Here is a 15,176-nt window from a genome sequence, read left to right on the forward strand (position 1 = left end):
TATTTAGTGATATAATTATTTTTTATATCCTTATGAAAACTAGTACGCTGAAGCACCAACTAAACAACTGAACACATCATTTAAAAATTACATTACTTCAGAGCATTGCCATTTATTCAAAAGCATTCGTCTGACTTTTCCATTTACCTATTATCTTGAAGATCATTCCAAAGGGTATAAGATTCAGATTTTTTCCCCCACCATGATCAATACTTACCTTGGAAGTGTTATATACAGTGGGGCATTCCACTTCATATTCATTCACATCTCAATAATTCCTGTTCCAAAATGCCTTCTTCCTCTTCTTTCTCCCATGTAAATAAACATTCCACCGTTAAGTTCTTTTCTAACAGATCTATATTCAGAATTTCATAGTATTCAGGTCTCAAATAATATCCTGATTTTTTATCTGATTATAAGGCCTAAGAGCAACCATGGACCAGCAACATTTTTTTTTCCTCAAAAAAACATTGATCAATGTTCCAAGGTCAAATGTCCTACTCAACCACAGGAAAATATGATACTTGATTCCATAGTATTCAGAATACAAGGGGAAGTGATTAAGCCATATCAGAGTGTATGTGTGTGAGCTATGCCAAATCCTCCTAGTACTTTACCAATGCAAATATCTAGAAATGTTCAAAAGAACTGAGAAGATTGAGGTCATAGCCAGGTATAAAATGATATAGAAAAAAAAAGTTAGCAAATCTTTTTTTAAAGCATCCTTGGTGCATATTCCCAAAGCAAACTGCATACCTTTAGTAGGTACCTTACCTAATAATAGACAAACATGTAAATTGACCGTACCTCAGCTATGCCCACAGCCAATCAGGAGTGAGTATGCAAAATAACCCAACAAATATGGTGGGTTAATTTGCATATGCAGGTGTGGAGTGGCTGGGCCGGGTGGGACGCCTGCTATGAGGAGGAAGGAGGGGTCGGAGGGAGCTACAGGAGCGGTGCTCCACCTGGCGAGGACTTGCAGGCTCCCGGGCAGCCCAGGAGTGAAGCCAGAGGAAGGAAGGCCTATTCTTGCACTAATTTTCGTGCTATGGGCCTCTAGTATATCTAAAATAATAAAAGTGTATTATGCTAATTAGACCAGACAGCCGAATGACCTTCTGGACATTCTTTCAGATGACCTTCTGGATGAAGCTGGGGCTGTGAGGGCCAGGGCAGCTGCCATGGCTATAAGGGCCGAGCCCCTTGCATGGATTTCGTGCATTGGGCCTCTAGTACACACACACACACACACACACACACACACACACACACACACACGTATATGTGTGTGTGTGTGTATATATATTACAATTATTATTACATTACCTTAATTTGGTTAATTATAAATGGCATTTTTGAGTGCATTAAGTATTAAAGAATACTACCACTTGGTTGCCTATGTATAGAGTAAAAAGTACAGTCAACATAGAATTGTTTTGCTGTAAGGATACACCAGATGTATAAAAAGTCACAACTCAGTGTGTGATTGTCTTGATTCATCAGTGCAGCTTTTGTACTGAGGGGCCAAAAGCCAAGTACGTTATGTGAAGCAAATACAGATATTGCTAATCATATACATCTAGACTTCAGCATCCTTTAAATCATACATTTATAGCACTTCACCCTTCAACCCCCAAACCTGCATGAGAACCTTTTGTCAAATGTGTCTCTATACTCACTGTGGAAGTCAAGTTTGGTGTAACCAATCTTTTATCCATACATATGTGTGTTTTTTTCTAAAATGTATTAAATAGGGCAAACATAATATCCTATAGGACTGAATTGTATGCTTCGTTTTATTACCTAAATTTTTAGTTCAAGTTCACCTTTCATTCTATTCAGTAGGATTTACCTAACTGTTCAGCCAGCCCCTCACAGAAAGGAGAATTGTTTGCTGGGTCTAACTCCATAGAAATTATAAACTCAAGATGAAAGAATGTTTAGAGTCAGCAGAGCAGAGCCCCTTAAGAACACAGCAAGTAGAGAAGGCAGGATTTTCCCCCTCTTGACTTATACCACTCTTCTTTAGACTAGCACATGCTTGAAATTCCTTGGTGGGCTGTTTGTTTGTTTTGTATATGGGAATATATTAAGTACATCTGATACTGAAAAGCTTGATAAATGGCTGTGAAAATATGTTTTCCTTTTTTTCTTCAAGTCTTCTCCACAGTAAAAGCAAATGAGAATAATTTTCCTGACACAGAAGACAGGGAATGAGGGAGGGAAAGACCATAAGAGAATTGGTGATGAATACATAGAGGCAAGACCCTTGTGTGATCACATTCATTTGTCATCCATTCCTTCTAGTTCTCTGACCTACTTTGCTAGTAATGATTGGTTTTTCACATCTGGACATCACAAAACCCTGGTGTGAGGTCCAACCTGCAGAGTTCAGTGGGGATCAAAGCAGCTCATCCATTAGGAGCTGAAGTTTGCTCTAGTTTGGCCAACCCTTGTTTCACCAACGGGGAGGCAGGTTTTAAGGGTCACTAATAAGAGGTGTATATTTTCACTTTGCTTCACAAAAAGGCAAAAGTCATACACATATTATATGAAAGTATCAGAAGAGTGCCACAGTGCCAGTAACCCCCAAGTTACTCTTTTACTTGGAAGTCAGTATACTAGTATGTTCTCATACCTAAACATTGTCCAGTTTCTTCAAGTACCTTTAGCAGGTTACCATTGCATTAGCATTGCTATCTCTTGGTATGAATCCAGTCATTCATAACAAGTTCCCTACGAATACTTATTTAAACTCTGTAATCTGCATTTGGAAAAAGAGAGGCAGCTCTTCCAGAAGGATGGTAGAAACCATGAATCAAGAGGTTTCTGTAATAACCTGATATTTCTGATATTTTGAAACACGAGGGTCACAATTTGCAATCTGGCAGTAATACTAGAGCTGTCCCCCAATAATGAACTAATATTTCTTTAATCATATATCACATAGATAGTGATTGGTTCAAGGGCATGAACCAGGTCTTGTCAATTGTGTGTCCACACTAAAAACAATGTTCAACACATGGTAGGTCTTTAATAATTATTGTTAAATGGAACTTAATTTGTTGACACTCAGCACCAAAAATTATTTTTCAACTTGGATAACTTAGAATACCTTTGCATTCAGACATCAGACTTTGCCTCACCAGCAGAATTTGATGAGATGGTAAATAAATTATACTAAAACTTTCTTCCAAGTGAAATTGAATTTGCTTCACAAAATCATGATTTTTAATCTGAGCATTTAAAAAGGGTGACCCTAATAAGAGGGAAAAAATACCACAGCATACTTGAGTATATAGATCCAAAACTCAAGTCAACCTAATGAGACAGGACCCCATGGTGTTTGATGCTGTGACTGAAAAATAATGTATTTTCTTTCTCAGAAAGTAGAAAATGGAATTACCTTTAAGTTTCTTACATTTGAACCATACTACAAATGAGCTGTGTCCAGGTACAGAAAAACCAACAATATTTTTTATTTATAATCTTATTTTTAGCGTTTGAACTACAAATTCTGGTTCTAGAGTTGTTGAAAAGATCAGGGTTTTATAGGTGCTCATATGTAAATTAATCTGTTGTTTGCTTACTTTTTTTTTTCTCCTTTTCCACTGAATGGTCCTCCTCATAAATACAGAACAGGTCATTACATGAAAAATATAAGATCTTGCATTATTTTCCTTGTTCTCTCTTAAAAATCTATTTCTAATATTGCATTCCCCATTGGACTACGTCATGAGGGCATGAGGGGGTAAATAAAAGAGGAAAAATAAAAGAAAGACAAAAATAGACTGGATCTCACCACTAGAATTCACCATAAAAATCTCAAAGTGTAACAGAATTCTTACAAAATTTCCTAGACCAGTTCCTTAGGGAATTGAGATCTATGAAAAATATGGCAATCAGGGAAGGCAGGGACAAGATATGCGAAAATAGGAAATAAGTGCAGCAAAAACAGGTTCTGAGGAATACACATAATTTTGTCTGCTTTAGATCACAATAGAATTTTTAATAAATAAATTTCTTTTCTTTTTTGTTTTTTTTTTGTAAAGACACTTTTTTGAAACAGTAGATTTAGCCCAGTCATTTGTGTCATTATTAATAAACTGTCCTTTTTTTAATTGTTTGTTTTCTGTAGCCGTAAATGTTTTAGATCTGAGTCTCTTGTACATTGTCTTTCGAGTTCATTCGGATCAATAACGGTTCATGCACTGAACTGTGTATTGAATTTATTGTGTTAACTGTTGTTGTGTGGTTGAAGGGAGATTTGTAAGAGTTATAGTGATTTAGGTGCTCATGCTCGATAGCAGGCATGGGCAGGTGGCTTTCCATGGGTGTGTCTCCTGTAATCTCATCATCCACATTAATGATCTCAACAGTCCTTGTGGGGGCGTGATGGTTTTGCCTATGGTGCTGCTTCCTCATCTTGTAGAAAATGACCAGCATCACTGCAGCCATGAGTGTGATGGCCACAAAACAGCCAATGATGATTTTGGTAGTCTTCATGACCTCATCAATTCCTGGGATCCCACTGTTCATATCAGTCACTGGGATGGTGAATGCTTTTTCTGTTGACCTTGTGCTCTGTGGCATGAGAGAGGTGGTCACATTGGTGGTTTCCCAGTCAATCGCTGGAGTGGGACCTACATTGTTGTCTGTGGTCCGTGCCTCATCCTGAGAAGGTTCCATAGTCTCTACTGTGACAGTCGAAAAGTAAGTAAAAGGAGTGGTGGTTGCTGCAGTAACATTCAGGGTGGCCGAAGCAGTGGTATTTCCAACAGAATTGCTCACCATACACGTGTACATGCCTGTGTCTTGCACGGTTACATTCGTGAAATTTAACGTGCCATCGCTGAGCACAGCTATCCTCACTTTGTACGCCCCATGTGTCATTACTGTTCCATTTGGAGTGATCCAAGATACGGAGGTCAGGGATGTGGAGGCCCGACATTTGAGCTCAGCTGCCATGCCTTCAGTGACATTGAGGTCTGCTGGGGGCTCCACAATCACAGGAGCATAACATGTGAAATAATTCTGGTCAAGCTCCCCAATGTACCTCCCTTTCAGATTGGGAGGAGTGTTACATCGGGCACAACAAGCTGTGTTGGAGGGGGCCATGTCTTTTATCCACCAGCTGAGCCACAGTATGTCACAGTTACAGTTCCAAGGGTTGTGATGTAAGTGAATCCGCTCTAGGTGATGCAAGGGTGTGAAGAGGTCATGAGGCAGTAACGTTAGATTGTTGTGCGCCAGGTTGATTTCCACCAGTGACTGAAGGTTATCGAAGGCATTCCGTTCAATCACTTGAATCTGGGACTGTATCATCCACAGTTTTTGAAGGTGCATCAACCCCTGGAAAGAGCCCGGCCTGATGGCAGACAAATGATTCCCAGAAAGATCTAGCTCATCTAGTTTTATGAGCGGTGTGAGGTTAGGGATTTCCCGGAGGTTGCACATGGCCAGGTTCAAATACCTCAAGTTGGACAGACCTTCAAAGGCACCTTCTGAGATGTATGAAAGCCTTTTCAATTCGCCTAAGTCTAGCCGGCGCAAAGAAGGGATTCTGTTAAAAGCATAAGAAGGGATGCTTTCGATGGGGTTGTTTCGCAACCAGAGCTCCTTCAGTTTAGACAAATATACAAAAGCTCCATTCGGGATGGTAGTAAGACGATTGTCAAAGAGTTCCAAAGTGTTGAGGTTCGCCAGACCATTGAAGGCCCCGATTTCAATGGTTCTAATGTGATTCCTACTCAACTGTAGGATTTCCAGGTGCCTCAAGTGCTTGAAGCTGTTCACTTTGATGATCTGGATTTGGTTCTCATGGAGGTTCAGCAGTCGAGTGTTGGTGGAAATGCCATCGGGAACCTCGCGTAGGTTTTTCCGAACGCAAATCACCTTGCTGAACTGGTTGCTGCAGGAGCAGACGGAGGGGCAGGTTTGAGCCCGCACCAGACCAGCCACCACCAGAAGTTGAAGAGCCAGCAGCACCACAAGCAGGGGGTCAAATAGGGCCCTGTTAAACCTAGGACCTATCATTATCTGCTGTGGATGTAAGGTCATCTTGTTCAACATTCATAATTTATCTGGTGTGGGTCCTTCTGGAGCTCAAATAGTCTGCAATACAATAAGAGCAAAAAGAGAGGGTTAGATCTCTTCCAACATGTCTTTCTGGAACAATGCCAGTGATAACAGCCTATCAGCCATCATTTCTCAGACTAGGAAAACAACAAATTTAATATCCTTTATTGAGTAATGAGTCTCATATTCTTAGAAAAATGTTTCTGCACTTCAAATTAGCAGCCATCTACCGTCCCTATTCCATCAGATATGCAATCACAGAGAAATGGAAGAATGAAGCGGAGGAACTTAATAGAGTGATAGCCAATCAGTGTGAGCCGAATGCATGAGGACATATGAGGTGTACTCCACCATTCGATTCACTGTCTGATCAAATTGGAAAAGTTCAGAAAATAGAATTTGGGACCTAGACCCACAAAACTAAAAGATCTCTTGCAAATTAGTAATAGCTGACATTTTATTTGGGGTTATTCTATGTGCCAGGCACCCCAGGCTATACACCTCACAAACAATCCTAATCCAGGAATGGCTACATACTTTGCAGAGCTCAATATAAAATGAAAATGTGGGATGCCTTGTTAATAATTATTAAGAATTTCAAATCCGTAACAACAAAAAAATGAAGCTAAGTGTAGACCCTGCTGAGAATGGGGCCCTTTGCAATTATATAGGTTGCCTGCCTGATCCTTTCCAATCCTGCATTCCTCTGACGTAGGAACTGTTATATTCTCCATTTTCAGGATGAATAAGTTTAGCATAGAAATAACATGAGTGCATTCACATAGTAATTACAGAGCCAGTGCTCAGATGTTCCTCTGATGGGTCCAGAGGCATATGATTTCAAATACTCAACAAAAAAAGTTGCTGTGAGAATGAAGGCAAAATATATATTCATTTCTTTACAATAGTTTTCCTTTGGGTGAGCTCCACTGTAAACACTGGCAACTTACATTATGGACCCTGTGAAAATCCACTGAAATAGTGATGTGCACAATTGTACATGAACTTCTAGAGATTCTCATATACAAAAACTCATAATACAGCCGACTGCTACCTATAGTTAGACATATCACACATTAAGTCATTTTCCATAAAGTATAATGTCTATTTATAGAAAAGATTTTAGTATAACAGAACTATTACATGTCTTGTATCCCTATTCTTCTAAGTAGATTTTAAGAGAAATAAAATAACTCACTTTCTGTATCTCTTCCAGTGCAAGGAGGCATTCTCAAGGATCCTATGTTACCCAGTATATGGCCCACTCCACTGGCATACCAGGGATTGGGCACCTGTGTAATGACTTCTCCCAAATCTCTTATCTCAATAAACAGTGACCCTTCTATGAATTTCTTTGACTGAAAAACAAGGGGCGGGGGGAGGGGACGGATACCAGGAACTGACCATATTCCAATTCAAAAAGGCACTAATTTAGTATTAATGTCATGTTGACTTGGGGGAGTTAACTTATCCTTTCCATGGTTCAATATCTCACTTGCAAAATGCAAATGATAATGTTCAATTCCCCTTATTGTTGCTGTGAGGACAAAATTAATTAATGTAGATAAAGGGTTTAGAACAATGCCTTTCACATTGTAGTAAGAACTCAATAAATTTTAGACGTTATTGTTATTATTATTACTGTTTTTGTTGTTGCCCTTGGCCAAACATTTTACTAAGTGTTGGGCATATAAAATAGAAGAATATAATCCCTACCCCTGAGCAAATTATAATTCAATAGCTGAAATACAGACAAACTCAGGAAGTGCAATAATAAACATTTGCTATGTTTTTGAGACCAGGCCACATTGACACAAAGGCACTGATGGCAGAGCAACTCAATCTGTGCTGACAAATTAGGAATTTTCAAAGGGAAGGGTTATCTGATCTCTGTTTTCTAGAAGAAGTAGAGCATTTCAGGCCAAGAGACCAGCCTAAGTTTAGACAAGGACACATGAAATCTACTAGCCCATCCAGGGAACAGTGACAAGTTCCCTGTGGCAGGAGAATGGAAAAGCCTGGGGAGGAGAATGGGATAGGAGCTGGGCTGAGATCAGGTCCAGACTGCCAAGAGGTATAACACACATAGGAAATCCTGTTTCATCCTGCAGGTGACATGCTTTATTTTTAGAAGGGAATCCTATCATCAGCTTTGTTTTTAAGAACAGCTAAAAAGGTCTTATTGTTCCAAGTGAGCCTTGGAGAGAAGTCAATGCCAGAGACTGGCCCAGTTTCTTGGCCATCACTTCCCTGCCCACCACTCAAGGGCTTGAGGTGAGGGGGTGCGAAGGGCTGGCTCTTCTACTGATGGGAGGTTCTCAGTGTGAATTAGCATGTCTAAATGGCTGCATTTTCATAGGGCACACAAGATGGAGAAGAGGCTTCCCTCAATAATAGAAGATGCCTTACTCAGAAAAGGCAGCTGTTATTAGCAATTCTTAAATATACATCCACATTTACAAAACCACCGAAAGGGACCAGAGTTTCAAGAAGGTGAAGTTTAAAGTTATAGGTTGCTTCTTGGCTTCAGAGGCTTGCTGACATCTCCATCATTATGGCAGCAAAGAAAGTTGACTGATGGGTTCTAAGTTAGTATTTCATGGACTTCCCAGGCAGAACAACATGGGTCCTTCCATCCTTCCTCTGGGCTATTGGGGCTCTTGGTTGACTTTTCAGGCCATTCAGTACTATGATCCTTTGTGCCTGGGTCTCTTTCCTGCCCTAGGCTGTGAACTCTGTAAGGTCAGAGGTCATGTCGGATGGCTTCTTCTTAGCCTGTTGCCAACACAGTACCTGGTTTGCTGTCTGCACTAAATAAAATGACTGATGAAAATGTGCAAATAGTTAATATCTAATGACAAGCCTTTGCATATGTGTAAGTGATATATACTAATGTGTCATTCATGTCTGCAAGCCAACCTATCTGAACCCCCTATGTCCTTTATTGGGTTCTCAGATGACTCTTACATTCAGGCCAATAATAGCCCTGCCCCCTAATCATTCTAGGGCTAGATATCCCTTTGTCCAGTACCCCCTGAGTTGATCATACTAGTCCATCCAAGCCTATTTACCTTGCCTTCTCTCACAAAACACAACAAAGGCTCTTGCTCCACATTTTCCCCTTGCTCCTTCTACCTCCTGACCAACCCCTGTGTGGCATGGCAGCGTCTCTTCTCTTGGGAACTGTCGGTAAACAAATAAACAAACATTTTTTAATGGTCCTTGTCTCCTGATCTGTTTGTTGGCCTCACCATACCTGAATAATAATAAAATCTACATTTTACAATAACTAATTGCTATATATCAGAGACCCACTCATCTTATTAATCCTTTGATGGCTTTATAGGTAATAATGTAGTTGGTAGGTTTCATTCCATGAGTCAGATCCTATGTTGTAAATTTAAAAATGACCTTAAAAATCCTTTCAGATTTACATTTTAAATAGAATCCTATTTACATTTCCACTAATCATGACCCTCAAAGAGTTTTCATTTGTGTGACTTGGTGTAGTTTTAGATGTGTTCCCCTTCCCCCAACCACACACTTCTTAAGGCAATTGGGAATTTAAAAAGAAAAGAAAAGAAGAGAAAATAAAAGAAAAGAAAAGAGAAGAGAAGAGAAGAGAAGAGAAGAGAAGAGAAGAGAAGAGAAGAGAAGAGAAGAGAAGAAAAGAAAAGAAAAGAAAAGAAAAGAAAAGAAAAGAAAAGAAAAGAGAATAACACATAAAATCCCTAATACATTAACTGATTGATGTTTTTAGGAATAGGGACCCAAGGCCTTGCCCCTCCATTTCTATGCCTACCTCCCACCCCATGACTTTCCTCAGAATCTTAGGGTCTCTGGTAACAGAGGGTGATATAACTGGTTGACTAGAAACAGCACAGAAGTGAAAAAGTTAAGTCCTTACTCTGCCATTTGCTACCTTTTTTTTTCTCTTTAAAGTATGAAACAGCAAAAACAGTTATGTCCAGTGGCCCAGAGAGAAGGCTCTGGTGTAAGACTTCCTGATTCCTTAGGCCTGCTTGAAACTCAGGATCTTATATTGAGAAGACTCACCTGTCCATACTTCACTTTCCCCATCTGGGAAAGGCGAACAACAGTGTTATCCATTCAAAAGGCTTTTGTTCGGGCTGTCACATAATATATGTAACATTACTGGCTCATAATAAGCAATATATAATAAATATTTAATATATATTAAAAATAAGCTGATGGGAATCAGTTTCTTCTTCTCATATAAGATAGGATTTACAATAATATTTATCATTCAAAGTTGTGGTATGGATTAACTGGTATGATCAGGCACATGCTATCAATAAAACATGCAAATATGATATTACTATTCATTGCAGGGTAGATATGCCTGTCCTCTTGTAATCCCCAGGCTGTTCTATTTTTTACTTCTTGCTTACTTCAGGGTCTTTTTCTCCTATTGCAATTAATAAGATTTTCCATAAATCAGTCATAAGTAATGATTTATGAATTATAACTGTTTCAAAGCGGATTTATAACCTACAGCAAACAATGCTTAGTACAGTCATTGAATCAAATAAACTACTATCAACAAAATGTTTTTTCTACTTTAAAATCTAAATTATGTTACTTTACATAAAAAGCCACGTTTCCACATCTCTTTCATAAGATGTTTTTATCACATCAAAAGGAAATCAATTTAAAGGTATGCACTGCACTATCCATTACGATGTCATCTGACAGCGTTTATTTACAAATGGATCTGCATGGGTTTTAAATTAAACTATAATACTTTTAGCCTGGTCCCAGAGGAGAGCTTGACTTTGTCAACAGACCTTTCTTTTTTCTCTGCCCTGTGCTTCACTGCACCGAGACATACAGGAGGAACTGAGTGCCAGAGAGTAGCTAACGGGAGGCCTTATTTAGCACAGCATCATTGCTAAGTCAGCATAAACTGTCTAGACATTGGAACTAGTTTGGAAGCAAGGGGGGAGAAAGATACATTTAGTTAAACACAACCATCCAACCCCCCTGTCCCCAAAAGACACATATACTCAGACTCATTTATAACAACAACAAACCTCCCTAAACACTGAGTACCAAAACCATTTACCACACTCAGCAGGGACACAGAGAACCCAACACCCCACATTACCATGAACATCAACATGATTTTGCTTTTTCACTGTGTTTATAAGCATCTCTAGCCTCTTCTGGGACTCTCCTGCCAAAGCAAATGGTTTGTTTCATTGTCCTTATAGAAACTTACCTAATGATCCATCACCTCTCTCAAGGAAAGCATTAATGGAAGTTGTGCTCTAAGATCTTGATTCCATCACCCCGCCTGGCTGTTTTCACCAGTCATGGACTGTTGTATCAAAACTCTTATGCAGTTCCAATCAAGTCCTCACATTGGAAAACCATACAGTTCTCAATAAATTCTGGGCCAATTCCACCACTTCTCTCACAGACACTCCTAAATCTTTGTGGGATGGTGTTCTCCTTCACTCTAGTGAACAATAAACTCAGCACTGTCTTGTCAACAGGTTGGTTGGTAATATTTTGGGAGTCAGCTTTTTACAACACTAAAGGTGGAATATTTATCTAAGATGTGCTTGAACCTCAATCTCTTTCTCTCTCTCTGATTGTTGCCTAATCAACATCCTACTCCTTTACTCTTTCCCAAGAAAACTTTGTTCAGGAAAATTCACTCCCATCTTTAAAGAAAAAAATCACACTCACCTTTAAAAAACACACACAAAATCATATTATCTGCTTAGGGAGAGGCTGACCCAGCAGTGATGGGTGAATAGAATTTGGTTTAAGCTAGGACTAAATAAACTTTTTCTGGAAAGGTCCAGATAGTAAATATTCAGGCTTTGCAGATCATATGGTCTCTTGCTGCAACTACTCAATTCCGTCATTATAGCTTGAAAGTAGCTATAGACAAAAGAGAAATGAATGTGTATAACTATATTCCAATTAAACTATGCATGGACAATGAAATTTGAAATATAAAATTTGAATTTTACAGTTTATCATCTCAAAATATTATTGTTAATTTTCCCCCAACTACTTAAAAAGGCAAAAACATTCTTAACTCACAGGACACACAAAAGCAGGTTGTGGGCTGACTTTTGGACTACAGTTTGCTGAGTTCTTTGGTGAAGAACTTTGGCTGCACCATTCCTATGGCCAGGGGCTGGTTAGGTCTGGGCATGTGACACAATTTGGCCTATGAGATGTAAGGATAAATCAGCTGCTCGGGTTCTAGGGAAATTTTTTCAACCACACATAAAAAGAAACACATAGCAAAGGAGTAGTTCTTGGGCAGATACGTTCGTTAGATCACTCCTTTCTGCCGGTGGATGCCCCAGAGGAAGCATCATTGAAGTGTCTCCTCCCTCAGTTGTCATGTCTAAGTCAGAGTCTCCCAAAGAGTTGGAACAGCGCGCAGATTCTGTGATGATGAGGTTCCAAGCACCACGCGCTCCAGAGGGTTTGGGTTTGTCACGTGTGCCAACGTGGAGCAGGTGGATGCAGCCGTGAATGCAGGGCCACAGGAAGTGGAGGGAAGAGTTGTGGAACCAGAGAGGGCTTTTTCATTAGACCTGGTGCCCACTTAACTATGAAATAGTTTTTTTGTCGGTGGTATTGAAGAAGACACTGAAGAACATCACCTAAGAGATTATTTTGAACAGTATAGGAAAATAAAGTGATTGAAATCATGCCTAACCAAGGCAGTGGCCAAAAGAGAGGCTTTGCTTTTGTAACCTTTGATGATCATGACTGTATACAAGAAACACCATCCTCCGAATGGCCACACTGGGAAGTAAGGAGAGCCTGTCTAAGCAAGAGATGGCTGGTGCTTCCTCCAGCCAGAGCTTAGAGTGGTTGTGGAAATATCAGAGGTTGTTGTGGAGGTGGTTTTGGTGGGAATGACAACTTTGATCATGAAAGAAACTTCAAACTCCAGAGGTCCAGGTGGCTTTGGTGGCAGCCGTGGTGGAGGTGAGTAGGATGGCAGTGGGATGGCTATAATAGATTTGGTAATGATGGTGGTTATACAGGAGGTGGTCCTGGTTACTTTAGAGGAAGCAGAGGCTATGGAAGTGGTGGAGAGGGTTATGGATTCCAGGGTGGTGGCTATGGCAGGAGTTGCAGCTTTGACAACTATAATGTTGGAGGACACTGAGGGGGCTGTGGACGTGGTAGAGGAAGCAATTTTGGAGGAGGCAGAAGCTACAGTGATTTTGGCAATTACAACAATCAACATGTGAATGGTCAAAAAATTTTTGAGGATTGTTATCTGTGGCTAATTGTATAACAGTTTATTTTAGTTTCTGTTCTGTGGAAACTGTAAAGCATTCCAACAAAGGGTTTTAATGTAGATTTATTTTTTGTACTCATGCTGTTGATTGCTAAATGTAATAGTCTGATCTTAACAATGAATACATTTGTCTTAAAAAAAAAAGCAGCAGTTATTTATTCTGTTTCTGGATACTCTTGTGAGGATAAGATGCGTGGAGTTTCTGTAGCCATCATGTGGCCAAGAGAGGAGGAAGCCTAAGGACAAAGCTGATATACGCCAAGGAAGAAAAATGAAAAGAGGGAAAGAATTGGCATTCTTGATATTGTGATAATCAGCCGAATTAATTAATCCTGTAATTGTCTTTCCTCTGCATTTTCTTACTATGTAAAATCATCAATTCCTTACAGTACAAACAGTTATTCTTTTTTCTGGTTACCTATGGTTATACCTATCCTGATACTTTAATACTCATTCTATTTCCTCTCTTTCTCCTTTTATCTCCCTGTATCTTTTTTCCCCTCCCACCTCCTTCTTCCTCTAACCAAAAGCAAAGACAAACAAGACAGCAGAAAAATCTGATTCTTATACCATTATAAATCTGAGATATATCAAAGAAAACAGAGTAAGCTGAAGCCACATGATTTGCTTCTAAGAAAGGAGGTGAAGCCCATCCCTGTCATGCTAAGAAGGCTTTCTGCTGCAGTCATTTCTCTGGATGCCTCTTTCAAGTTGTAAAAGTGCTAGAATTTACAGGAAAAGGGAAACAACAACAACATATCAAATAACATTTCTCCAAATCAAATTTATCATACAAATATTTTCTAATATAGTTCATTTTTCTCCCATTTGGAACACAATTTTGCAAATCTGTTGAGTTTTTTCCACCCCTAATTGCAGGAGTATATGGTTCTGAAGGTTTTCAGAGAAAATAATATTTTGTATATATGCCCAAGGATGACCCTCTAGGCAAATGTAGTGGAAATGATACAACATTTAAAGGTCTGTAACCCAGGGACTCAATCTGTCAAGTCAAAAGCAGAATCTTTGGCCAACCACACTGATCTTGCAATGTTTCTAGAAAATGTTGAAAATTTTTAAGAAATTGATATTTAGGGTAAAAAAATTATCTGGATCTGCATTTTAATTTTTCTAGAATACTTATGTGGCTTATAGTAAAAAAAATACATATGTTTAATATTTAGAGGTGATGGCATTACAATATCGTTAGATGAGGAGAAGCAGTGAGTAGAGAGAATGATGTATTAGAAAAAGAGAAACAGGAAAAAAACAAAGAAACATGTAGCCATCATGTTGCTATGCTCTGGAGAGTATAAAATAAGGAATAAAAGAGCTACATTGGCCAGGCCTTCTAGAACTTCACAATCTTGTTGGAGCTATGATATAAATGTATAATTACATATAAAAAATAAAAAGTGTACATGCATATATCTAGGCACTACTGTAAATCAATCCATTCAACATCTAAATGCCATAAAGCATTGTCAGAAATCAGAATAGACACAGATAATCAGAGCAAGTTTTAAGAGAAAGGGTGGTGATGGAGGAGGGAAGAGACTACTTGTAAAAGCAGAGGAGTAGGAGCATGAAATAATAGGAAAGCTGACTTAGTGGAAGCTCAGGGCTTACACTGCAGAATTTAGATAGTTAAGTTGACCCAATTGAGGGGCACTGCATGCATAGTAGACGGATTTGGATTTGTGTCAATAAAGAGACTTAGGAAGAAATGCCAAGGTCTGAAGCAGGGAAGGACATGATGAGAGCGTTGTTTTAGGAAGGTGCTGTCCTTACA

At 39.2% G+C, this 15,176-nt stretch overlaps 1 protein-coding gene and 1 pseudogene across 2 annotated transcripts; one reads left to right on the forward strand and one right to left on the reverse strand.

Moving 5' to 3' along the window:
- Positions 1–4,152: 4,152 nt before the first annotated feature.
- On the reverse strand, positions 4,153–6,075 carry LRRC4C (leucine rich repeat containing 4C; the record flags this gene model as incomplete). The annotated part of the gene is made up of 1 exon (XM_079787461.1): positions 4,153–6,075. One exon carries the CDS (start codon positions 6,073–6,075, stop codon positions 4,153–4,155), a length of 1,923 nt encoding a protein of 640 aa, XP_079643587.1.
- Positions 6,076–11,545: 5,470 nt separating this feature from the next.
- Positions 11,546–13,381, forward strand: LOC307109324 (heterogeneous nuclear ribonucleoprotein A1-like; annotated as a pseudogene). The gene is made up of 3 exons: positions 11,546–11,600; positions 12,478–13,112; positions 13,272–13,381. The product of its transcript is annotated as a heterogeneous nuclear ribonucleoprotein A1-like (transcript).
- The last annotated feature ends 1,795 nt before the right edge of the window (positions 13,382–15,176 follow it).

The sequence above is a fragment of the Cnephaeus nilssonii genome (assembly GCF_951640355.1).
Source record: "Cnephaeus nilssonii genome assembly, chromosome: 13".
Taxonomy (NCBI): Eukaryota; Metazoa; Chordata; class Mammalia; order Chiroptera; family Vespertilionidae; genus Cnephaeus; species Cnephaeus nilssonii.